Below are 27,950 nucleotides of genomic sequence, written 5' to 3' on the forward strand. Positions count from 1 at the left end.
TACCTGAGCTACTTAAATTAGGCTGGCTTTATGTGAATTAAACAGTCTATCAGCCACAGCCCTGAAAAGACACAATTCTCATAGTTTCTGATTGTAGTGTTAAAGGAAACTCTCATTATCACATGGTATTTGCAGCGATTTAGGGCAATATAAACAAGGGATACCCTGGTTTCCACTCCATCCTGTCACAAATCTCTTCCTGGTTCATAAGAATCACCCATCCAACTGGGAAGTCATCCAGTCAACAGAAAATCTTCATGGAGAGGTGAGATTGATTTCTTTACATGATTTTTTTTTTTTAAGGTGTGGCTAGAGGTGACAGAAGTTTTGGGATTGTTTCCAAAATAGCTCATGTGTATCAGAAAAACTAACAAGTTGAATTCTTTTGGAGGTTTGAATTGAATTTAGGCTCAGTCTCCCACTCTGCAAGACAAGCACTACACAGTCTCAAAGACTCTCCCCTCAAGCAACTCTCATTAGATCTACAAGGCACCTGGTATTCCCTTCCTCTATGTGTATCAATGACTTTTGAATAGAAGATGAAAAGTTAAGAGAATGAGTTTTAGAAACATGCTCACAGAGTGCAACAGCCACAAGCCACCCCCACCAGCCACACAGCTGAAGAACTGAGAGAAAAGGTAGTAAATTTAGAGAAACCAGGATGATCGCACATCCAATAATAAAGTAAAACTCTGCAAGCCTTGAAACTTGCTTTTTAAGTAAGCATTGTAAATTGGCAGAATGCTTTATAGAACACCTTGGTACTGGTGGTCAGCTTCTTATTTTTCCTTTTCTATCATGCTACTTAGTGTCAAGTATCAATACATCAGACTTTAAAAGTTGCTTCTTAGTCTGACACAGCAGCAGAGATTGAGACATCTTAGAAAACAAAAGTGCAATCTAATGATGCTATGTAATAGAATAAATTTGTTGTACTTGCTTTTAGTGACTTTGCTGTAAGAACATGGGAGGTAATTTGGCCCTAGGGAAATCTTCTAATGATTTTTTTCAAAAGAGCACAGAATTTGGAGTAAGGGTTAATGTAAACATTTTCTTCTACCTTCAATTAGTTTCTAAAGAGAGTTAGTTAACAACACCGTTCTTGACACGGATACCAATTTTTTATTTTATATGTGTGCTATGTATATGCAGCAATAACTAGAGCTGTACTGAAACTACATTTACTTTATAACTCACTGAAACTGCATCCACACCAGATCATTTTTTCAAAGACCTGAATGCAGCTCTATAGAACACCAAAATGAATACTCTTCATAACCTCTTGAACCAGCTACTTCATCAGTGAGTTTAGAAGACAAAATTGTCAGCTCCTAAAGCTCAATTTCACAGTACCTACTGATAGCCTTCAGAGATTACACTGTAAACCATGTAGATGACAAAGTAGATGCAGGAGTTGAGCCATAAATATTTGATCTGTGTTGACACCAAAGAGTTGTGCAACATGTAGCTTGTGTTAGTTCAGTCTTGAAAGGAAACATTCCAATCACCGTTTTAAGGAAAAGGTGGCTCACTTTAATAACCACAGGCATTGGTCACTATTTAACAAGACATTCTAAAAAAAGTAATCACAATTTTTCTGATAGTAGTTTACAAGTGGATGGTATACATTAAGATACAGAGGTAGAATTTCACTTTTACAATGCTTCACTAATACAGATTACCAAATTCAAGGCACAAAATTGTTCGCTTTACAAAAAATACTGTAAAAATGTCATTTGCTGTTCTACAACGTGAGTACAACTCAAAAAAAAAATCTTTACACCCTTTCATATTCTGAATGTAGAATTGCATCAGGCATTATTCTATTTCTCCTTTGCTAATAATTGGCATTTGACCAGCACTTACATAAACAGTTTGTATCTCAGCTGAGTTGCTTTGTCTTTTAGGCACAAGTCCAGTTAGAGAATTCAACACAACAGTTTCCTTGGGGGGTGGGGGAACTCTGTCAGAAGTAAGAATGAGGAAGAAGAAATGAAACATGTAGTCCATAATAGTAAATTGGACTCTGACAGATAGAGGGAAATGGAACAGAGCATATTTCAAATTAAGTCAACTTGGAAAAAAAGCCAAATTAAATCACTGACTGCATTCCTAAAAAAAAACAGATGCCCAGTACAAGTTTGCTTTGACAGTATGTAAGACATTCATTTGCCTTTGAATTGGCAGAGATTTACAAATTTCTTTTCATCTTTGTTTAAATAGAACACACACAGTTGCAACAAAAGAGAATTACACCACAATTTGGCAATGTGTCCTTTAGAAAACGTGAATGGGTGAAGAGATGCATTCAGAAACTGTCCTTGAATTTGCTATAAGATCATGGGCAGTAGCTTAAATTGCAAGATTTCCCTCCTTCCTAAGTAACATAAGGAAAGTCAAACCATTTCTGAAGCATTCCATCTTCTGGTTGGAGACAGCTCTTAGAAGCCTTAGCAGACTAAGAAAGAGATATCACACAGTGCATCCCTACAACAAGTAGTATGACTAGTTTACTGTACATACAGTGATATTCTAAAGGACAATGGTGGCAGCTACATCGTAAATTCATTTGAGTTACCTATCACATTTCCCAAGTACTCTAGTCAGTTTTATTTACAGTATATAAAAATCCATTGATCTTTAGAGTTCAATACACAGGTTTAGGACCCAAGAGAATGCCACAGTAAGATGTTGACATTTGCATCCGTTAGATGCAAGTGCACTTTGCAATTCAGTCACGTAACATTATTGCATTCACCTATAAATGTTAGTCCATCCAAAACTGTTAAATTCCATTTTTTGCTTCATTGTTGTTTGTAGCCTGTTTCCGTTGAGCGATGAAAGGATACATACACTTGTCTGCTCCCAAAAATCGATACATGCATACCACTGCTTCAAATGGCAGAATACTGGGAAAAAGAGGTTATAGATTTGTTAGAAGACAGCATAAAACAAAATCTCTGCTTATGTGCACTTGTAAATACATGTACTTACATGCACTATGCACTTGGACTCCTTAAAAATAATATAATACCTATTGGAGAGTCTTCTCAAAAGACTTAAAGGATTTTTATTTCACAGGGATACTTTCAGAGAGAATTGAAATTCTAGAGTCCCAATCATACAGGCAAGCAGAAAGGAGAAAGAAGCTGTTTATTCACATGCTTCCATCTTAGACCAGATTTTCTGTTTCTTCACAAGCAGTGTGATTGTTTTGAAGAGCAGGGGCAGGGGGGATGGGGGGCATCACAGAAGGCCTGGTAAAAGCAAAGCGTCTGCTAAAAGCCACATCAGCAGAGGTCATCAGACATTTAAGATATTCTTTAATGTGGGATTAGTGTTAGTTAACGCCATTCTTTGATCACCAGATGTCTAGCAACCTTGATTTATATTCTAAACTCAATCATCCATCCTCAAGAAGAAAGGTCCAAAGTAAAGAGAGCAATTTCCTTCCCCCCCTCCAGATAAAATTCTAAGAGGTGATTATGTGATGGGTACCTGGCTACAGATCCTCCCCTTGTTCTTACATGAACAAAACATTGTTTTTATTTCAAGTGTAATACTCAGGGGCTCTAGTGAAGGAATAAAATGGGATTCCTCAGGCCCTGGGAATGGCAGCAGGCACTTGTTCAGTAGCAAGCAGTACAATTCCAGCCATTAGGAGTAATGACCACTAAAGCACCAAGAAGTAGATGTCACTGGTACAGGTGTCTCCAGTGCCAGCAGTACTGCTTGTGCAGTGACTGGAGGGCCTTTGATCTAAAGGCTGCTGCCTGGGGCACAGATTATGCAGAAGCTTTGATCTCCCTGTTGGAAGCTGAAGTGTTGAACCAAGAAAACCCAAAGGGCTTTTGATGTGGCTGTTGCTGCTGTAAGGCACCGCTTGTGCAGGAAGCACTGAAGCACCCTCTGAGCTTCTGGGTGAAGGAGTTAGTTCTTAAATATACTGACAGTAGCCTTCATTTGGTGTAAGAATAGACACATACATCTCTCTTCCAGGAAAGAGGTGAGCAGTGAATATACCTCTTTTTTTGATGAGCCTGTCTACCAAGAGACACTTGAGCCAGAGGAGAATAACCACCTTGTAAGTGGAATAAAAAATACCAAGGTGCTCAGTTTCAACCATCCCTTGCAGAAAGAAAATAATACAATGCTATATTTTATAGATTCCTCCCACACACTACAGATTTAAAACAAAACACAGACACCTGTGAAGCTGCTCTCCATAAACTATAATTCAAGTGATGTTATATCATAGGAATTGAAGCAGCTCCTGCATTATCCTGCATCACTGAAATATTAGCCTGGTTGCAGATTGAAACAGTTTTCATTCTACAACTTCAGTGTGTTAGAATGAAAGAATTCCTTTAAATAGACCTTTTGCCAAACTTAGACTCTGAAAATTACTTCTGAAAGTACCAATTTGCAGTTTATCTACCATATCTGTGCAAGTTCTAAAGAATCTGCAGGTGGGAAGGGCCTTCTCACACACTTGTTCTAGAAACAAGCAGCTAGAGATTTCTCTGCTGATAGCTGCCTCATGCCTCATTCCTAAAGAGGAACTCAAACAGTGGAATTAGAAGTCTGTTAAAAAGAAAATAGGAATCCAAGGAGGATGGAAGATACAAGAAGGTTAAAACAAAGATGCATAGATACACAGGACTTCAGTTAAATGAGGCTTCCCAAGCAAGCAACCTGAAAGTTTGCAAGCCAAGAGAGACTTATGAATTCTAGCAAAATGGCACCTATGGCCTGTGTGGGTGGCAGAGTGCTTGTATCCAGCAAGTGGACATGAAACTGGACATGCTCATGTATTTTGTGGATTGCATTGTCAAATAACTGGCACTTCAGTTCTTACCTTTTCATGAAGGTGACCATGTACATGAGGCGAGGTGTGCAGATCATTGGCTGGTCTGTAAGGATGGCTCTCATAGCCTGTTTGACACAGTATTCAGGTTTCAAGGGTGGAAGGAAAGGCTCAATTTCTTTTCTGGAACATTTGATTAAGACAGATTAATAGGATACCCAAAGGACCACAGACCCCAGTGAACAGTTCATTAACTCAATTTCTTTGGAACTTTTTTATATTCACTGTTAAGTTACAAACACTATAGCTCAAAACTTGCATTGTCTGGGTGCAAAGGACAGAAGACAGTGAATTCAGAAAGTCTCTTTTTGAGTCTAACACTAACATATACTAAAGCAGATATAATATTTAATATTTTTATGGTAACACTTGAGTTATCTTTAAATACTTTTATGACACTACAAGCACAGAGCAGAAAGAGAATACTACTCACCTGATCCTGCACCCTCTAAACATTCCTGTATCTACAAGATAAGGGCAGACTAAAGTAGTTTTGATTCCATCCTTTTCAGCAGCCTTCAATTCATGGCTCAAAGACTCATGGAAGCCTACAGCTCCAAATTTGCTGGCACAATAATCCTGTGTTGGCAATGAACGAAGCAGGAAAAAAAAAAAAAGGGACAGATATGAATGATGTTCAAAGCCAGCATACCTGAGGTGATTCTGCAGAGATTTTCAAAGCAACAACAGAAGATGCCCACTGAATAGAGCATCACATCAACTCATTTATCACTTTACTTTTGAGGTAATTAGCACAGAATCATGAAAGCAGGAAAGCTGAATGTAGGAGGATATTACCTTGGATTCAAATCTTTTGAATCAGGCAGGCTCACATGACAAGTTACTCCAATTACCAGTTTGCTTAATAATAAATGGTGCAACAAAGGACTGAGATACCTAATACTACCTTGGGCCAGATTTGAAAAAGCTTGAAGAGTTGGCAGGGCATAGGTGTAAAAATCCTAAAAGTGTTATTTTCATGGTTAGTTTCAACAGAAGACACAACCAAGATTTGAGTTTTTCTATGAGACGCACAAATAACTCAAACACTACTGCTGTCTATGCAATTACTTTTTATTGTTGCTGAACTAAGTGCGCTTTCAGTTGGATGTATCCATCTCTGTTGGTGGTCACACCCAGTCTAGGAAATTCCTTGTAGCTTTCTCAAGACAGTAAACACTCTAAAAAGCCCTAAGTTACACCATCTTCATTCATTTATGTTATGAAACACTGCAGTTTAAGGTCCTGGATTGAGCCTTACCTATATGCAAAGAAGCCTACACTTATGGGGTAATATGACCATTATTATTTTAGACACCTTAATTAATTTTCACTAACTGAATGCTTTTGTTCACATTTGCGCTTGTATTAGTGACTTAAAAAATGACAAGCTCTAATCCTAACTTATTTTTATGCACCAGATAAGTCTCACAAACCGGAGTTCTCAAACACCTGCTAGTGAAGCAGATGAGCCATATATTCTAGAATGCTTGCAGTCATTTCCTCGCAGAAACAAACAGTACTTTTGAAAGCCCTTGCCTTTGGCTTCAAGCTTAGCACTGAAGAATTTGACAGGAATAGGTTGAATGGCTCCTTTCAAGTTCCTACATTTATCAGGTAACTCAAAGATCACCTGGCATTCTGAAAGCCCCAGCCATCCTAGGTTTTTGCTCTAAGTGCCAACTCCACCATCCAAGTAAATGAATGCAATGCCTGGCCAAGTCCTGTGGCTCCCACTCCCACAGGGAGCCATGTGTTGATATGGTACTCAGCACCATAATCTCCAAATATCTTTGAAGATTTGACCTTATTTCCTCTAGCTGATAATATTTAAAAAAATTATCTTTGGCAAAAAGTGCCAAATTTTTTGTTCATTATAGTCTAACAAACCTCCACTCCAGCAGTACTGAATAACCCCAAGGAACTTGCAACTGTCACAATGTGTCCATGGTTCATTTCCAGCATCTTGGGAAGGAATGCTTTAGTGGTCTACAAAGTAAAACAAAACAAAAAACAACAAAGTACATGTAAGTAACAAAGAAAAAACCACTTCATGAACAAGTTACATTAGCAATGAGTTCTCAGAACCTCTCAGTTTGTTATCAAGAATATAGAAATACAATCATTTTGAACGTTTTGAACTTGAGGTTGTCAAAAATGCTAACAAAAAACCTACAGTTTGTTTGTGAATCCAGAGAGCAAGGCAGCAAGGATTATATCTACAGAAATCCTAAGGTTAAAGGATCAGTTGAGCTCAGACGTGTTTATTTTTCCAGAAGAGACTCGTTATCAGAAGGAGATAATTTGACCTTAAAATGGAAGCCACATTTTTTTAGACAGAAAATAAAATGCAAAGTGTTTAATTACACCATCCAGCATGTCTCTGTTGAGGCCAGTACCAATTATCAGTTCTAATTATTAACAGTGTTTAAGTTAGATATTTCTAATTTTATCCAAGTAACTTATTGCCTTAGGAATTTTATATTAAAAGAAATACTACAGGTGGAGGTTTTTGCTGTTGTTACTTTTTACCCACAATAGAGCTAGTTTAATCTGCTAGTTTAAATTACTTCCCATCTTTATTAGTATCCATAGCACTGCTACAGCTAAAAAGATAAACATTTGTATTACTAATTCCTTGAAAGTTTAAAAATAAAACAAAATAAAGCAAATCTTAAGATGAAACTTTAATTTTAACCTCCAATTTTTATGTTTTGATTATAACAAAATTTTTAAAAACCTGAGTCAGAGTAAACATCTTTAAAAAAAATAAGTTTTAAGCAACACACATTGAAGGTACTTGCTGGAAGATCACTCCTACCAGAGTCTTTGTCATCTCTCTTCTGAAGCTGACTCAACACTTCCCCATTTTAAGTAAGTATTAAGCAGAGCACCATATTTACAACAAAAATCAATGAACTAGTAAAATGGTATGTGTAGTTATGATGTACTTCAGCTTTTAGGTTGTCAGTGTACTACATGAGATCACTTCTAAATTGCTCAAGAACTTCAGACAATGCTTTTTAATCACAAACATGCCTAGTTAATATGTTAATCTATAAATGACAGAGCTACTAATCTATTCCAACTCAGTACCATGAATGCTTTATCCTCCCAAAAATCAACTTTTCCCATGTAATTTGTATCCAAACTCAGAGCATGCAAATACCCTTTAAATATTTCCTACTTGCTTAATTGTTGGTCTGAGTCTTGTCAGCTGCATTCTTAAAAAGACATGCAAACTATAGCTCAATCCATCTAATTCCATTCTTATGCTGTCTGCATTTTCCAATCACAGACGTCAGGACAGTTTTGCTTTAATGATTTTCACATGTTCTTGTACAACATTTTTGCCTGCAGGTGTTAAATGACTAATCCAGACCTCCTAACACCACACAAAAGAGTGTTTTCACTGGACAGCTGGCAGATGATAGAAGATTAACAGACCTCCTGACTCCTTGCCTTTTCTACTGTTGATTCATACAACTCCTAGATTCTGTCATAACTACATAACAAAGCTAATTATAAAAAATAATCTGAGAGCAAGCTGCCTTGCATTTGTTTCTTTCCTCATGGCAGGGATCTCTAAACCTCTTACACAGAGCCTCGGACAAGAATTCAGTTTGCTGTTAAACTAATCTGTGCCAGGCACACAAAGTTTCAGCCTCTCTTCCCATGTTGCACGGCAACAAAGCCGAGTCATCATCGGGCACGGCCACCCGAAAAAGAGGCTTCGCTTGGACGGCACTGAAGTTTTACAGAGTGTTCTTTATTTGCAGCCTGCCTTGCACACTGCAACACCAACGGTGTGTATGCCAACCCTGATCCTCTGTGCTATCCCTGTACGACATCCACACTCCCAGCTGGGTCCTGCTAAATGATTTACTCCACTCCCCAACATTTGTCAGCTCCATCAGCAGTTTCCACTTATGTCTCAGCTATCTGTCCACATCACATTGGAATGACTGATTGCCACCTCACATTGCCAGAAAGCTAGATAATGCAGACTGAACCTCTGGCTGCAAACCACAGCAACTACAGAAAAGGGCCCTTGAAGTTTGTCTTGGGGTAGAGAAAGAAGGGAAAGAAGTAGTGACAGATTTTTTTCCTACCACTTTCAAGGCATGAGTCAGTATTGTCTTCCAAGAAATGAACGGGCAAGTGCACCAAGCTATTATCTTTGCTATGGCACTGCTTTTTTTCCTCCTTTTTTTTTTTTGCTCTTTTTAATATGGTGAACTATAACTATGTGTCTGTAAATGTCTATGTTTAACTTGGCTGAGGAAGAGAATTTTCAAAGTCATATATGTATGTATATATAAATATGCAACATAACAGACTAGTAAATTTGAGAAAGCCCATTCAACTATGCCATACTATTTCAAAGCATAAAGATTATAAAAACTGAGTTTTCAGAGCTTGTGGCTGAAGTTACCCATTTTCAACCAGATGAAATAGGCACATTACAAATACAGCTTGCTGAGAACACTTTTGGGTGACGTCTTCAGCATCTCAAGTGCAGACTTGAACAACTCCCATCAGCAGAACTACAGTCACTTCATTTAAGTAATCTCTTAAAAGCCATTTATGGCTAAATTGGAAAAAAACCCACAGCTCATCTACTTTAAAGACAGTTAGAAATTCATGGAAATCTTTGCATGAGACCTCAGTGTTCTGAGACAGCCTGTTCAGAGCAAGCCCTATATTTTGTCATGGCACATTATCCCAAAAATCCACTTAAAATCTGAAGCTGAGGGAGACTATAAAGGTATCATAACTATCATACGTAGAAAACTTAGCAGCCAACTATCAGCATCTCCACTAAATGGATGTCAGAGAAAGTCATCTCGATTGCTGCCATCCTCCAGCCATCTGCAGCAGCTGGGAGTCAGCACTTGAAAACAAGCACTGTCAGAGGCAGACACACCCTACCGGGGGATGCATTTCCAGGCTCAGAGTAAATGCTTGCCCACTGCTCCTCCCAGCCTCCTCTCGCTGGGAAAAACAATCCCAAAGTGAAGTTATTCTTTCGTGGTATAAGCAATCCCCAAATAAATCAGTGTTCTTACTGAGCTTCTGGCACCACACACGTCCTTGATCAAAGCAGCTTCCTCCATACTCTGATTCCCAGTTTTTCTACCCGTTACATAAACCAGATCAACCTAGTTTCTTGTTTCTAGTTTCTTTCAGCTTCAACTACATCTGCCTACCAGACCTGAAGTCTTCTGTGTGCTTGTTGTGCTGCTGACAAACTAGTTAAGAGTTTGACTGGTTTCGGGCAAGATGCCTCCTGGGTGGCCTTCCCATCTGGAGTTTGTCTGAACAGGTACACAGACCACATTAGTCTTCTGAGGTGATGCATGGACATGCTAATCCTCCATTAAAAAAAAAAAAAAAAAAGTTAGACACAAAGCAAAAGATGGGTTTTGTCCATGGCATTAGAGGTCATGAACCAGGCCCCCAAAATAATTCAAATCAAGTCAAGTGGTTTAATCGAACTATCTGCCTTCTGGTTTGATCCTCGAAACTTCAATTTTACCTCTCACAGCTGCACAGGAAGACATTTAACCAAAACATAGAAGTATTTAAAGTCAGAGCTGGGTCATTTATTCATGACAAACACACCACAGTTTTCAACACTGAGGAGAAACCAGTAAGTAGAATATAGAGGATGAAAGGAATTGTGACGCATTAGGGTGAACAGTCAGGGAAGTTATGCAGTGTTCAATATCGAGAAATGCACGTTAAGCATCTTCTTCATCCAAAATTAACGTTTTGGTTTTTTTAAAGGGAAAAAAAAACCCAACAAAAACCAAAATAAAAAAGCAAACCCCAAAAGCATAGTGAGAACATGAATTTTCTAACCTGCAGCATACTTTAGATAGATAGAAACTAGGTAGAAGAGACAGAACATATAAAGCTGTTGTGAACAGAGTAGAGCTAGTTTTTCAAACTAGTTCAGTCCTTAAGTTTTTTGGAACCTAGAGATTAATTTCTAATCTTCTGAGCATGTTCCTCTATGTTTTTGAATATATCAATAAGAGCAAACTATTCCCAGTAGCTGTAACCAAACTTCTATTTCATGTGCACCCAGCTTAAATGACTTATTTCTCACAAGTGTGAAACTGAACAAGCATTTACATGTCACTTCATAGCTTTCGTAATCTGTTCTCAACATTTTGGTTTACGGCAAATTAACTTCTAACAGTCTAGCACTTCTTCCCTCCCCTTCCCCAAATTCTTTAGTTCCATTCTTAATGAAACAAAACTCCAAAGATTGTGCAACACAAAGAGCAGCACAGCTGCAATGTCAAGACAAATTAGTCTAAATGCAGCAAATGAGAATATGAAGAAATACTGTGTTTGGGAAAGTGATTTTTTTAATTAAATTTCGGATTAATTATTTTTAAAGAAGAAAGCAAGCATCCACAGAAAACAATGTTAGCTGTATGCAGTTCAAAACAATGGATACCGAATGCAGAAAGCACACCAAAGTAGAAAAGTATGTGCTACCTCATGTTTAGAGAGTTGCCTTTATAGCAAAGAAAGAAATAAACAGGTACCAACATATAAGGTCTTTGAAGTTTCTCTTTTTCAATACAATACATTTCTTCATACTTTCTGCCTTCTCTCAACAGCCTTTCTAAACTATTTTAATGGCATAAACAAGCTGTATTACTGTAAGGTTCAAGTACCTTTATGCCAAAATCTATGCCAAAGCCAGTTTCCATAAAGCACCTTCAGGTAAGGAGCATTGTTATTCTTTTGAGGCTTATCAAAAGAGGTGAGTTTTCACATCACTAGTTATACACAACAGTGGTGCACTGGTATAACAGAGAAAACATTTTCTCCCAAGCCACAGCTATTCCTGACGGCCAGAGCAACTGCCTAACAGCACAAGTGAGTGCACCTCTGGGTAAATGCATTGTTTCATCTTCATATTAAAAACTATTCAGGCAAATCCAAGAAGCAAAATTAGCGTGGTTAGGCAAGGACTCACATTCAGATACCTCTGGGAACTAAGGAGTCTCTGGAACTACCAGAGACCATAGCAGCCTGCTGCCACGATTGCTAATTTGTTAATTTAACTAACAGTGACTGGAAAGGTTTTTAATCTAAAATACATGTTATATCCTCCTTCTTCTTTAGCATGGACATGCAGTCTTCTTTTCTTCCTATTCTTCTTCACAGCCTACAGCACAGCACACTGCAAGTTCTCTTACTCCTGTGCAGGACAGCATGTGGCCACTCCACCCTAGAACTAAACAGATTTCCACATGCCCCAGTTTCTCGTTCTATTCCAGTAATTGAGAAGAAATGCACCAAGGCCTGACAAAAGAGCACCTCTAACTTTTGTGCAGTCTTACCTGTAGCAGGTTTTTCCAAACTATGTGGTATTGCACTAATGCACCACTATATATGCTGAAAGGGAAAGGAAGATGCCTGAAAGGCAGAAAACCCCCATGGCAAGCTTATCAGTAAACACACTAAAGTTATTTTCAGCTACAGTCATATAGCCCAACTTATTTCAGAAGACAGCCACTTTACATACAGTTTATAAACAGGTTAAAACCTCACTTACAGGATTACAGGGAAGGTCATCACCAAATGGTTCAAGAAAAGGCCTTGAAAATATACCCTAGAACTATTTCATAGGAGGATTCATGGAAGTTAGGCAATGTAATATCCAAAATGCCTTCTTATGCACCAAAGTATGAAGTTGCAAGCCTGACTTTAACCATTCACTTTCCTTCTAGCTTTTTTATTTGGTTCCAAAGAGAACTGAGAACAATTACTTGTCATTTGCATGATCATCTCAATTACTTTTCCCATATAGCCTCCACATCCGTCCTGAATTCCCCTCTACAAGCATCTCTGAAATGTTAGCTTACAGTGGGAATAGTAACTGCACTATGACTACATGAAAATACCAAGGAGTGAGTTGAAGACTAGAGAGACCACACAACACAAAGGATGTGGCTCTGACAGTAACAGGCTGAATACAGCAGGCAGACAGAAGTCTATAACTACTGTTGACCTTGCTAACACAAGGGACCAAAGCTGTACTTTAAAGGACCTCAGATGTCTCAACTGACTGTTTTCAAGAACTGCTGGGCCCCTTCTGGATAATTAGCCACTGTCTAAGTAAATATTTGAATAGCTGTGGAAATTAGAACTATTTTTGATCTTTGGTTTCTATTCACAAGAAACGATAATGAACTATAGGTCAGAATTGCAGTCTTCTTAGAGTAATGAATTAAAAAATAAAGTCACATTTCTCTGATTTTTTTTTCAATAGGACTACCCAGATTCTTTTGAAGCAAAAAGGATCAGAAGTTTTTGTGTTAAAAGCAAAATAGGAAACTATTCACAGATTGTCCTCAAGTGTGCCTTGCACAGGCCCTGCGTTCAGAACAAAAAAGCTAGACCTTCCAATATTTCATCTCAAAAGAAATCCCTTTGTTATTTATCTCCTGGCAGGCAACACAACATTTAAGTTCTCACTGGAGGTTTATTTGTCCTTCACATAAAAACCCACTGTTTTGGGGCCACGGGGATTCCTTTAATATTGAACTGCACCAGCAGTTAATGCTTAACATACATGCACTGTAATAATGCTACAATTGCCATGCAACCAGAAGCCCACTAAAGAACATGACAGACTTAAACAAAAGTCCATCATGATGCTGAGTAACACAGAAGCAAAGCCACACATACAGTCCCCAATACCTTCGATAGCCTACATTAGCAGACAGAGATTAATATACTCAGTTTAAGAAGTGAAGGTAATAAAATGAATACCATCAAGACGTTAAGCCACAAATGAAAAGAAACATCAATTAATTTAAAACTGTAATTTACTGAAAAATAGTAATGGCATACTTTTCTTCTCTCCCAACTCTGCATGAAATACTGCATTGAAGTACATGAAGTCTTAGATTAGTAAAAACATAAGCTATTACTTGATTCACTTGGTTTATATTTAATTTATGGAAGTAATTTTCTCTACCCTCATGACCAATGTACATACATAAAATCCCCCGTTTCTCAACAGACATATCAAATCAGCAAAGAAGCCTTAAAGTTGCACAAAACAAGGTTAAATCCTATTTATGGAAGTTTGTAAGTGGGTTTGTTAGTAGCAATAAGCATCTGTCACACCATTTGCTGAAGAATAAGTATGCTACAGAACACATTTACATTACTACATTGTTTAGCATCTGTATTGTTTAGGGTTCAGTTCCAGAATTTCTCCAGTTTTCAAACCCAATAGTCACCACTTTTCCTATGAAGAGTTCAGTTATCATAATTCCTCTTTTACATGGAGCTAACTCATGTTGAGTTTATCAGACAAAAGCTGAAACTGAATTAAATAGTTTCCTTAATCAGAACTTAGTGTCACAAAGCTGTTTACAATGGGTAGACAGTAAAGATAAGATAAGTAATGCTATTAAACAAAAAAAAAGCACACAGGAAACTAATACCACTAGTTATCTCTCAAACATTAATCATTGATTTCCACTCTTTACTACTAGAACTAATTATGCTATGCCTAGGGCAACTGAACATTGCCTTTTGTGTAGTTAACAAGGCTTAGCTTAAAAAGGCTGTGTCTACATGAAAAATGTTTAGGGAAGGACATTGCAACAGAAACTTTTATTAATGTTGTCTTATCACATCACTACTTTTTCTCCCCCTCCTTAAGGACTTAATTTCCTGTGATCTTACCCCACACTGGGGCAGAAACAGCTTTGTTCTCTTTCTCATCTAAAGTGTAGGTTAAGTACTCAAGAACACTACTTAAGTAATACAATTCTGACTTCAGAAACTTGCCTCTTGAGCATCAATGTGGAAAAGGTGTCACTGTAAGCTTTATAGTGCTCTGCTGCTAATCAGACTTCAAGATCTCTTCAGCAGAGCTTTTCTGCATCCCCCATCTTTCCATCAAACTAGATTTTGTGCGCACCGTAACCTTGAGCAGGAGTTTAGGTACATAGAACACAGGCAAAAGTAGCCCTAATTTCTCCTAAAGAACACTTTTCACATCTGTTTAGAAGTCACTACTATATATAGTTTCTGGGCATGAAGAAATTGAGGTATTCAAGCTGAACTACCTTTGATATCACTATACCAGCAAATGGAATTAAGAGCTGTTATGTTACTGATATGCAGTCTCCACCTTTCTGCTCCCAAGAACTTCTGTATTTTTTCTTCCTAAGAGATTTTAAATTTATGTGTTTTTTAAAATTATTTCCATCTTTAGATGTCAGGCCTGAACTGAAAAGTGTCCAATCCTTCTAATGTCTATATGCCACCAGCTATTTTTGTGCAGACATCTAGTTGCCTTTAAAGGACATGTTTGTACCTACACAAAACCATAAATGCACACCGACTTGTCCATGTCCGCCTGTACTTGCTGATACTGCTTGGCTGATGTGCAAGTGCTTCTTTATATATGCAGCAATACACATAACTGCTTCAATCACTGGTTATACATTTGGACTTCTTCCCTCCAGAGTCTGCAAGTCTTTGATTTCATACAGCTATGAAAAACAAAGCACATTCTCACAGGTTGCCCAGAAAGGTGATGAAAATCTCCATCCTTAGAGGAATTAGAAAGCTGTTTGGGCACAAGCCTGGGCAACTGGCCTTGGGTGGCCCAGCTTGAGCAGGGGAGGTGGACCTGATGACCTTCAGAGGCCACTTCCCACCTCAGCCATTCTGTGATTCTCCACTTAAGTACACTAATTCCCTGTTCAACAGCCCATTCCCTCTTTCTCTCACAGAGAAAGAAGTTCATAAGATAGCAGAGACCTTGCACTCTTCATCACTGTGTTAACTGCAAGTTGAACAACACAGAATCTTAACTAATGGGAAAGGATGCCAACTCCTCTGCTACATCTCTCCTGTATCTCTCTGACAGGAGCTCTTGCCTGCAATAAATTATCCTGATCTGAAACAGTGTCTGTTCTACTTCCATTTCTCCTTTGGTCTCAAGCCCCTTCTGCTGGACAGAGGGCCCAATGAAGCAGTGCAGAGCATCCAGCTGAATTTCTTGAGGAAGTAACATATTTAAGCCAAGTTCAGCACATACATGTACCATATTGTTTTCAAAAACGAATTATGCCCCCCTGGCTATCAGAAGTCCTCCAGTAACTACAGTACCATGCCAGCTTCTTTAGAACATTCAGAAACAATTTTTCGTACTTTGAATTTTAATGGTTTTAAAGCTTAGAGCAACCCAAACATACTGGATTCTTGACAGCTAGCAATGAACAGTGAAAAGGATTATCTCTGCCTAAGTCATGTAAAAGTGTAAAACATAAATTGCCAACAATGTTTGTTGTAAATGCCAAAGCAATCCAAAAAATGAGATTGAATAATAGAGGTAAGATGGCATAGTAAGAGGGCCACTGGAGGCCCAGCTATGTGTTTAATCCACCTTACACATAAAACAAGCAAGACTAGACCAACGTGGAACTTCCCCAGACAGCACAAATTTAGGGCACAACTAAGCACAATAACCGAAGGTTTCAAAGTACTCACTTGCAAAAGCTGACCTCTTCCCTCCTGCTCAAAGGTATTTTATTAGACAAGCTGATATTTATTCTCTGTAAATATTAATCTCATTTTACTCTCAGACTATCATAGCTATCCAACCATAATTACTATTAATTTAAATGAAGTATTACACAGTTGGCAGCCACTGAAAAGTAAGATGCATCTTAGCAAGTGAATCCTTCTGCTCAAATCTGCCAGGTCAATATTTGAGCTTTCTATATAGCCACGACTAACAAAGAGCTCCAATGTGGCTGTGACAGCACAGATACACTCCTGCAAATTCAGGAATTTAAATTACAGTCTGAGCAGGTAGCAGCACCAACCTTGTACTCTTCCACAGGCAGATCTGTCAGTAAAGATGACCTAAAAATAGGTTTATTCAAATATCAAATTTGAAATTACTTTAGAGTTTTCTACTTAAGTAAAACAGGAAGTTAACACTTGCCTACTCCTCCCCACAAAAGGTGGCTTAAGCCCTGCTGAAGTCAAGTGACTAGAAATTCTACTTTGTTTATATACTGACAAATGGCTGCGTCAAAGGATTTGTAGCGTTTCAGAGCTATGTTGACATTAGTGTAACAAACACATTAGTCCCTCACCTTCATTAGCACAAGTTTGCAGCAAATGTCCAACCATTTGGAGAGCAGTTATTTATTGCCAGCTATTTGATAATCTTGACAAAAATGAAAACATGCCCCTATGAGTCTGTGAAAAATACACATAACAAATTCATTTTAGAAAAAACTATTAGATAAGAGCTCAGAATATTTTATTCAGTGAACAAGAACAGAATCCAACTTTTAAATCCACGTTTTTCTCCAGCTTGCCATAAGTTTAGTCATCTTCTGGACTATTTAGTAAAGTTTGGTATTTTAGTCTACAGGTTTCCAAAACATTACTAGAGAATAGTACTGTCAGAACTGCTTACAGAAAATATGAAGTCATCATTCATGTTTTATGATTTATGTAGCAGGTTTTTTAAGAAGTGGCTAAGCAGAAAGGGACTGCCATATTTTATAGATACCTTAAGGCCAGTACCTCTGTAACAATGCAATTCCTAGAGTACTTGCAGGCAGATGAAAGCTGAGTCACTTTACTGATCCTGCCCAACTCAGTCCCCAAGTCATTGTTTTGAATCATTTCCTTCATAACAAGGAAAGTGATTATGCTACAACCAAATATCTCACAAGAGGAACAAGACTAGAAGGAAAGTTTCTCTTTCTACATGGCAGTCTTACTGACTGAAAACAGAAAAGTAAGGAAGATGATATAGCTGAATAGAGATTTAACTTCAGTATTTCTTCAGGAAACAGTAAGACCCTAAAAGACTATGGCTTCCTGCAAAGTAAGTCACTGAACAAGAAGTAACATTTCTAAAATGCATGAAGCTTCTAGGTTTTTAAAAAACCCAGGTGTTTATGCTTCATACTTCTCCCCACCCTTCCACAAAAGGGTGTACAGAAAATAAATAGTCTCAGCAGGTAAATTTTTGCTTCATACGCCAACAAAGGATAAAATGATCAAAAGACTCCAGCTAATACAGTGACTAAACCAGCAACTAATGCAATTTTCAAAGATTCTGCTTGCACAGGCATTTTAAATAAACATCAGCAAACTACTCACTTTCTTAGGGGGTGAGTCTTCAGAGAGAGAAATAATTCCTTTGCCTGTCTGTGGAAACTATGCTTATTTCCCACAAGCTGAAACACAGCTCCAGCCTCATTTTTTTCCACATTCTGTGTTAGTAAAACTGATTTCCAGAGAAGTCAAACAGTGCAGTAGGCATAGAGATCACAGCAATCATAGTATTGTTTCAAGGTAAATAAACTAAAGCTGTTAACACAACATTACCTGATGTGTACAGAAAGCTAGCTTACCTTTATCTAAGGGTTTTAACAGTTGTAATTAAAATACTGACATCTCTTTTGAAGTCAAGTCGTTGTAGCCAGACTGTTATGCCAGTGGAGGATTTGTTATGGCCTGGAATCATTTATGACTACTTAATTATTTAGAGGATGTAAATCCTACTCAGGAAAAAAAAAAAAAAAAGTCCAAGAATGAGGTTTCACTAGGATAATCATAGAGGCCCTGTTCAGCTATGTGGTTTTATCCTATTCCTCTTCACCTTTTCCCCAACACATTGGCTACTCCAAGTCTGAAATGCTGATGAGGTGATTCTAGCCTTCAAACAGAAAAATGAATCAACCTGGGCAAGAAAACTGGCAGCTTTCGTCCCTGCCCTGCAGACAAGTTAGTGAGCTGAACCAGCTCACTCTAACACCAGCTTAATATAAAAACTAGCTCAAGGTAAGATACAGATTCAAGGGATGGTCCCACAAGACAGGCTGCCTTGTAGTTTCATCCTAGATCAACAGGAATTTTGGACAAGTTACTTTTAAACGCACACTCGTGAGGTTTTTCAAAACAACGCTGAAAAGGGGAGTGCTCGAGAAGCTGTCACACAAGTTCAAACAGATGGCAGAAGCAACCAGCACCAGGGCACATTTAGGTGCAGAATTCAACAGCCAAACAAACTTGAATTTCAAAAGGCTCACACTAAGTCAGCCACCTCAGCTCTGCAGCTGTTCCAACATATCTTGGCCTACCATGCCCTCCTATCCCAGTTGTGATAACTCACTCATGTCAAGTGTTAATTTGACTGACATATAAATCATTTTACTAATATAATTATTTACAAGAACAGAGCGTTCATTCAAAAGTGTAAGCACAGATGTAAATCTTGCCCCATTTGTGACATATCTGCTTTCAAACTAAACCCTCAACCCCCAAGATTCTATGAATCTCAAAATCTATGCCTACTCACCTATATTGTAACTGCATTTTTGAAAGACTGAAAAACTCTAATTTTTAGCAGATGAAGAAGTCTAAGACCACAGGTAAAAGCACAAAGCATCACATGCAAATCAGCTTCAGTTTGCCTTTGCAGAAAGACATCTGCCATTTTTCACAAAAGACAGAGTTATCAGTAAGTCAGTTTTACCATCAGTGTCAATAGCCAGAAACCTCAAAGGTCAAAGGGAGCAAGGCTTATCAAGTGAATGATGCACTGGTTTTTACATACAGAGAATTGTGGAAAGATTTAGTACTAGAGTACATAAAAAATCCTTTCCTACTTGCAGAAAAACCCCGGAAGCGAAATCAAAGCATGAGAAGCATTGGGAGAGAATAATAGTTCACAGCTGATAAGGATAAAAGTAGAAAAGATTTAGGAAGTGCAGTGCTAAAATGACAGAGATGGTGCCAGAAAACATAACATTCATCTTTCCTCAGCCTGTCTAGTCAGAGTAATTGATGACACTGAGAGCTATGAAAAAGGATTGCTTACCCACACAGATCATTTAAGAAAGGTCTTAGGCAGTGTTGCAAACACTGGGTTAGCAGGACACTTGGCTGCATCATAATTAGGATTGCTTTTCTCCACCACTGAGCACACGAACTCAGCTGTCTTCTCCAATTCTGCTACAGTCACTTGGTTATTACAGAATGTTAATAACATAATGACACAAAATTAACTTAGCCAGTTTTCATAAAATAAAGGTGGATGTTACCTGTATGCGGAAGAATCTGGAACTTTAAACTCCAGTGCCCTCCTAACCTCTACAGGACAAGAAAGGCATACACATGGCCTTTCAGATGAGTATTTCACTGAAATATTGAAGAGCTGCTCTCTCCACTTCTAGCAAGGTTAGGCACCACACTGGCAAAGACCACTGTCACATTCAAGGTTTTCCTGTCTCCCCACATCCTTCACAAGTAACTGCATAATTGCAGACCAAAGCCAGGTCAGAGGTTTTTGCTTATTCAGCTGACCTACTGCGTTCCATAAGAAGGAGGAATATAACCATCACACTGATCATTCATCCAGGACCATGCCTTCAGAGAAGATTAGCAGTCCTGAAAATATTCACACAGTTTGATGACAAGTCTCTAAGCCTCAGAAAAAATCACAGGACACTAAAGAGTGAGATTATCCCAAGTGCCTTACCTCTGCAAGCTATACTGCAACTCCAGCTTCATTTTAGATGGATGTAGAATTGCAAGCCACTTAATAATTAATACTTCAGATATGTTTCACGTAGTCTTGGCATGGTCTCTTCAGGACAACTTTCCCTTTCCTTAAGTGAACTTTCACAATGCTTTTCTGTGAAACATCACAGTTTTCACCTGAATTCTTCAAGCTTAATGCAGTTTAGCAAATGGAAGTAAATGGCTGATCACACCTTGTGCTACCACCTTGGACACCAATCTACAGGCAACAAACAATTCATGGGTCGCAATCTGAAAATCTCTATTTTTCTCTTCCTTGAGACTCTAAGATCTGTGTGCCTTTCAAATGGTGCAGCAAATTAAATTCCAAAGTATGTCTGAGAGAAGCTGTCACAAAAGCTTGTAACTGTAGCAGTTCAAGAAAAACACTGTGGAAGGTCATTTTAAGCTGTTAACCGACTGGAATGAAAATCAAATACTTTACACCATCAGTGAGAGGGAAGGGAAACGCACAAATTCAGCTGTCATTTGAACAAAAGTCAGCATTCTACATCACACAAAGAAGATGCTCTAGCACAGAAAGTATATGTAGGAAGGCTGATATTGTAACACATTCAAAAAAATCTTCAATATGATTTTTCCACAGCCGTGAGTGTTGCTAACTAATCAAGAGTGCTGTAATTTATTCTGCTCACACTCCTTGAAATGTAACTACTTATTTATCATCAAGATACAGTAGACAACAAAGAACCAGGACAGAACAGACTCAATAGCCCTTAGGGACTAGAGCTGAGAAACACGTGGAACAACTACAGTTTGGTGGGCAGCACTGTGGAATCCCAATTATAGATGCTCAAACTCATGATTCCCACACAAGGCAAACGAAGAGGCGTTTTGCATAAGACTAAGACCTACCTAGCACCCCATCCCTACACGCTCAGCTATGTGTGTTGACTCTTCAGATGAGTACATTGCCGAAAGATTCATTTTTATCCTCTTCCATTACTATTCTGAAACTGGTGTAAGATTGGTGCTATGGTCAAAGCTCAGACATACAGGCACCTAATTAAAGGGTCTGGATTGGTGTCTGCATCAAAAAAGAAAACTTAAAAAAAAAAAAAAAAGAAAAAACATGAATATTTTTAAGTGATCACTATGGCTAAAACATGATTACAAAGCTAAGATACAGATATACACAAATTGCATGATACAGGCTATAAAATTAAAGACTGCACGATGGTGACTGACAACTGTGCTTAACACAATGCTAGTCCTCATAGACCATAAAGTAAACCCAAAAGGAAAGCTCTGAACCAGCAGCATTGTGCCCCTTTAACTCCACCATATATATATACATATATATCCACTGCTTTACTTTCCAAAACTTGCACTAAGTACACTGCTTTATAAAATGGGAAAGTGCCGTTTTCTAGAGCCTGCATCTGGAAGATTGTATTTTCTCATTTGATATATTCCCTCTATTTTTTGAGAAATGAACCCAAAAACATATGAACAGCAGAACCATACCAAAGCATTTATAAGTTTTAAGTATGACTAATACGACTATTTCAATAGCTAAGAGTATGATTGCTTTTTCCTTCATGCTCACTACCCAGCATGCTACCACAGTATATGAAACACATGTGCTGTCCAGGGTAATTTACTGGTGGCATGGAGTTGGAATAATTGAGCAAAGGAAGAGCTAGTTTTGATGATACTTTTTGAATCACACACAAATGTTTTGCTTGAACTTGATCCGGCTCATTTTTCAAAGAAGCAAGTCAAGAACACGTAGATTAAACTTTGTAAGTGAACTTGCTCATCTTAATGAGCATCATCATTAAAAAGAAAAAAAAAAAAAAAAACCAATTAAAGCTAACTTCACTCATCTGAAATACTAAATATAGCTGGGTGCCTGTTAGTGGAATATTCTGTCTATATTTGATCAGCAGTGCTAGAATCCTAAATTTGATAGCAAAAATTAAAAATCATGCCAACAGGCCAAAAGACTTAGCAGGGTATAGTTTCAAATATCATAAGCTGCGTTTTCTTCCATAGCAGATTCTGTGTCCACATTATGTGTAATACTGCTGTATTTGAACTACAACTATAGGCAGAAGTGAGCTTTATTTAACACCAGGGAGCTTGAAGAGAAGACAATACATAAATACTGATACATTATAGGTAACTATAGGCTATAGCAATCCTGTCAGTCTAATGAGACTGATAAGTACAGCAGCTGCATCAATAGGTATTTGATTTAGTAACTCTGCATTAACCATCTTCCCAAGGTATATTTAAATTTTAGAGGTTTTCATGAATGTCCTAAATACCTGAGTACTGTTTCCCTCTCTAATCAGTATTTATCTCCCCCCACTAATGTCAGGCCATCTGAAAATTACTTCAATTCCTACAGAGATGCCAGCATATCTTCAAAAAAATCAAGCAGCTGTAAATAAATGGGAAAAAAATACCCAGGCTAAGAAAGCAGTACACAAGTCTTTAAACTCTGGATCCAAGTCTCTCTCTATATGGCTTTTTTTTTTTTTTTTTTAATATGACAGAGCTGGAGCAGAATGCTTTTGCTTCCCCCTTATGGTAACTTGAAGAGAGCTCTAGGAGGAAAGCTTTAAGCTGAAATATTTGAGGTATCCACATGACAGGGAAACACAGATCACTGATCTCTTAGAGCTGAAGACCTGTTGTACAGAAGGATCTTCATGTCACAGAATTTCAGAACCTGCTCATCACCCTGCACTGGCCCCTTCCCCAGCAACCAAAACTAGAAGGATTGCCCAGGTATTATACTGATGTCCAATATTCATATTTACTTATCCAGCAATAGATTATTTTTCCAGAAGACATGTTAGAGCAGGTACAAGACTCTCAGATTGTCCCAAAATTAAGAGTTTGTAGTTTTATTCGATATGGTGCCATTCTCTAAACCACAGTATTTTTGATATTTTATCTTTATTGTAAAACTACAAGAAAAAAGTCCAATTCCTATATTTACTAAAATCTGATTTAACAACAGCTTTAAGTTATATTGTGAAAACATTTTTGAAATTTGAATCCTGACACATCATAGAAATAAAATTTCCTAGTCTGTAGAAATTCAGTTATAATAATTGACAAGTGTAGCCAAGTAAGTTATTATTCTTGCAACAGACTGGCAGGAAAGATAGTGTTACACTCTTGCTACAATTTTATGCATCTGCAAATTATAGTAAACCAGAGCTGGCTTATTTCAAACTGGGAATGGATTTTGCCCCTATGTTTTCAATATCAGAAGCATTCAAGTTATCACAGCATGAAATAACAGGTTTTTAATACTGCAGTGGATTTTATGCTGTGGAAATTGCTACATGATGCAGTGGTGACATTTTTATATAGAACACTCATAGGAAGGATTACACAAATCATGCATGTCAGCAAAATGGAAAGCATCTGTTCAGGCCGTTGCATGCTGCTAAGGCTCTCTCGACTGCCAGTTTGTGATATGGTACATAGCCCAGTTGGAGTCACAACAGCAAAACAGTGACAGATTTTCATGCCACTGCCTACTGCAGAAGTTGGGCAGTCTTCCGATGGTAGCTGCTGACACAAAAGCAAGATCAGATCACCTGTATTCTGCATGGAGAACAGGCAATTAATCTGATGTCAAATGTTTCAAGGGACAGTACTAGAGCCTTATTTTCAGTTTTTATATAGAAACACATTGAGGCTTGATTAACGATCAAGGGATGAAAAAGAATTTCCCCCAAACCACATTAAAAAAAACAAAACACCGCAATACACCAAAACCCCAGAAAGCACAGACACTTAACTACTGAAGTAATATTACATGCAAGATCCATGTCTTTACAAAATCCATTTACAGTTTTTTGGACTAAACACCCTCCAAGAATACTTAAAAGCCTACATAATGCTCCAGAGTATTAGCTTTGCTTTTGGACCACCAGTTTAGCTGACACGGAAAAGACTAGCTGTATAAGACTTCACACATCTAGACACATTGTTCTATTTAAGTCAGCATTGACTTGCATCAAAAAAGTTGGCTTCAAATCAGCTGATTCAGATGATATCTTATGAATTAAGTAGTATTACTTTCAACAGAAGTCCACCCACTATTGGTCAAGCCAATCTTTTCTGGGACCATGAAGGGGAATACAAGGAAAAGAGCTTTGCCAACAGCAAAAAAAAAAAAAAAAAAAAAAAAAAAAAAAAAAAAGAAAAAAAAAAGGCAGGACATAGAATCTTCAGGAAGTTTACATATGAACAGATCCTCAATTAAATCTAAAGGGTGTTGACTACTCCTTTAAAACTTAAGCCAAAATCAAGTTCCGCAGTCCAGACATAGCTATACTTCTTGGAGTATTTTTTTTTTTAAAGCCACTTTACACTAACATTTAGAGATAGATGAATGGAACTGTTATGGAAACTCAATCATAGCAATACTAGAATCTAAGTTTAGTTTTCTATTACTGTAAGACTCAGAACACAGAGTGCTTTAAAAAGGTCTCTGAAACCGTTATAAATAAGTGTATGACTTAGGCCTGAAGGAAGAACAGCTGGAGAATTTAGGATCCTCCCATATTTTAACTCATGGTGATGTCATAATTTAGAGTTCTTGGAAACTGTCAATTCAACATTTAAGCCACATCAATAACAGTCATTAAATCTACTACACATCTCTATTGGCTTAAGCACCAATTTAATTTTCATTAAGGGGAGCACACAGAACTCTTAATTATAAGAAGTCACATAAGCATTCTCAGAACTTCTCAGATTGCTTTAAAATATATACTTTGAGACTTTAAAAGAGCTTCTAAACATACTATCTCCTGTGCACTCTCCGCAAGCTTTACAATACATTGGAAAGAGACTGCTCTGCCATTAAGTGTTTCACAGTGCAGATTTGAAGGGGCTCCTTTAGGGTTATGAAACAGCATTTCATTTCCATGTTAAAAAGTTGGCTTGGGAGGGCCTTCTAAGTTTTGAAGATGAGGCACTTTATAAAATTGTATTATGAAAAGGTAAGATCAGTCAAAGAAGGTTTAAGTCGAAGTACATTTCAGATTGCCTAATCCTTTCATTGTTATGCAAGTGTATTTCATAACCTTATTTGAGGAATCAAAGAACAGTTTTAATACTAACAATGGTCTCAGTCTGACAGCTAATGCTAACCCAAGTGTGCATCATGCCCTCCTTCAACACTCCAATTTATGTAACTCCACACCACTATGGGTCTAAAAATAAACCACATGGGAAAACAAGAGTAAGACCACATACTCGTTCTCCTTAATTAGCACCTGCTAGTTGTGGAGACAATACCATCCCAGAAACCACAGTTAAGATTTTCCTACTTCTACAGGCAGCCTCCAGAGAAAGCTATGAGGATAAACATGCAGGATTCCTGAAAAAGTGTTCCTGGCTTGATTTCTTGGGAAATCTTTTTTGCCTTTCCTCCCAGCCTTCAAAAGGAACAATTTGCCTCCAAGGCAATTCAAATAACATTTTCAGCAGGGGTTTTAAAGATTTTTTTTTCCAGAAATGTGCAAGTTTGCTATTGTAATCATCATTAAAACTGTATATTAAAGTTGCTAATGTGCTGGCAGAAGAGTACGTGAAGAAAGAAGCCATTCATTAACAGTAACAACCTTCAAGCAGATTCAGAGATTATTGCTTGTAAAGGATTTAATATCCAAAGCTACAGAAATGGCTACAAGACTTAAAACTCTAGATTCTAGGAGGATACAGCTGATTTAAAACTATTTGTTAACAATCTTAATACCAGCATATTAAACAGAACAGTCCATTCAAAACAAGAAAAACCCAAACCAGTGATCTACAAGTGAAAAAGAACAAGTGCAAACCTCAAGGAGACAGGAGTCCTTCAACGGCAGTTCATTTCCCAAAATTAATTACCAAAAAGGGCAGCAGAAAGGAGTTTATAGTTACCCAGAAGTGTGCGTGACAGTTAACCATCATGGTCCTCTCAATAAGCTCATCAGGACACTCCAGGAGATGATGCCCGGAGACCACACCAGCATTGTTAACCAGGACAGACACCTCGCCAACCTCCTTGCGGACCCTCTCAGCTGTCATGTAGACATTCTCTCTTTTGCCCACATCACAGGTGTACGTGTAAACCTGCAAGTTGCAATGGGGCAGCACATCTTTCTCTCCATCTCCGGCCACTAAAGAACACAGATAAGAGAACAGAAGGGATGGGGGGTGCTCATATTTTGACATTCAAACAAGTAGCTGAAGCAGAAACAGCAAATACAATCTCAAACCACCAAAACTTCTATTTACTTTGGTATCATTGCAGTACATCAGGAGTTAGCTATTTACTATCGCTGCTACGTGTTTTAGGAAAAGCTGCAGGTTTTAAAGCAGCTGCCGGAGTCCGAAGCGGGTCTGCGCTCACCGCTGCAGGCACAGGGCCGGCTCTGGCTGGCAAAGCGCCGTCGGGCCGTCTGATACTCCTGCGCCCGGCGGTCTCCAGCCCGGAGCCGCTCTCAGGGCCCGCCGCAGGTGAGCGCTGCTCCGGGCTGGACCCGCCGGGCGCGCAGCCCCGGCTCCCTCTGCCCCGGGCCGGGCAGGTGAGCGGCGGGGACAGCGCGGGGAGCCCCGCCGCTTACCTCCGGGGGCGGCAGCGGCCGCCTCCTCGGCCATCTCCCGGTAGATGTGCCGCACCATGCCCGCCGTCTCCTCGTTGCTCTGCGTGTTGATGTCCCACAGCACCAGAAGCGCCCGGCGCCGGGCGAACTCCAGGGCGAAGAGGCGGCCCAGGCCGCTGCCCGCCCCGGTGATCAGGCACACCTGCCCCGCCACACTTTTCTCTTTGGGCCGCACCAGCCACTTGGCCGCGGCCAGCACGAACGCCCACAGCACTCGGAAAGTCACCACGAAGAACTCCAGCAGGATGTTCATGCTGCCGGACCGCGGGGCCGGCGGCACGGAGCCTCCTCGCCGCCCGGCACCCCGACCTGGAGCCGCCGCTGCCCGGGACCGCCCGCCGCGGGCACCGAGGGAGGCTCCGCTCACGGGGGTCCCGCCGCCGAGCTCCCCCGCTCCGTGCCGCTCGCCCCCGCAGCCCCGCCTCAGTCACACACGCCGAGGACGGAGCCCGGACACGGCGCTGCCTGCCTGCCCGCTCGCCACCTCCCTGTCCTGCCCCGTCCCGCCCGCGGCCCCGCTACTGGCAGTGAACATCTTGCTCGCTCGGCCCCTCTATATAGGGCGGACCGGGCGGCCGAGCCCCTCCTCCGGGCCGGCCCATCCCGCCCCGCATTCCCGGGACCCCCCGCCCCCGCCCCGCTCCGCCCCGCCGCCGGGGGAGGTCCCCGACGGGAACGGGAGGGCCGGTGCTTTGCGCCGCTCGGGGCGAGAGTCCCGGCAGCTCCCGGCGGCTCCAGCCCGCTGCAGCCCGCCCTCGAACTACAAGTCCCGGGGTGCGCCGCGCCCCGCCGGAGCGCCATCTCTGGTGCGCTGCCGCAGCGCGGGT

At 39.5% G+C, this 27,950-nt stretch overlaps 1 protein-coding gene across 1 annotated transcript; it reads right to left on the bottom strand.

Annotated features, from left to right (window-relative positions):
- Positions 1 to 1,510: 1,510 nt before the first annotated feature.
- On the bottom strand, positions 1,511 to 27,734 carry RDH10 (retinol dehydrogenase 10). Its single transcript, XM_041464415.1, has 6 exons — positions 27,085 to 27,734; positions 26,399 to 26,637; positions 6,758 to 6,856; positions 5,301 to 5,446; positions 4,859 to 4,990; positions 1,511 to 2,909 (listed from the first exon to the last, which is right to left on the bottom strand). The coding sequence occupies exons 1-6, from the start codon at positions 27,374 to 27,376 to the stop codon at positions 2,786 to 2,788; spliced, it is 1,032 nt and encodes a 343-aa protein (XP_041320349.1). The 5' UTR covers positions 27,377 to 27,734; the 3' UTR covers positions 1,511 to 2,785.
- Positions 27,735 to 27,950: the final 216 nt, after the last annotated feature.

The sequence above is a fragment of the Pyrgilauda ruficollis genome, unplaced genomic scaffold, assembly GCF_017590135.1.
Source record: "Pyrgilauda ruficollis isolate IOZ18807 unplaced genomic scaffold, ASM1759013v1 scaffold18, whole genome shotgun sequence".
In the NCBI taxonomy this organism is placed as follows: Eukaryota; Metazoa; Chordata; class Aves; order Passeriformes; family Passeridae; genus Pyrgilauda; species Pyrgilauda ruficollis.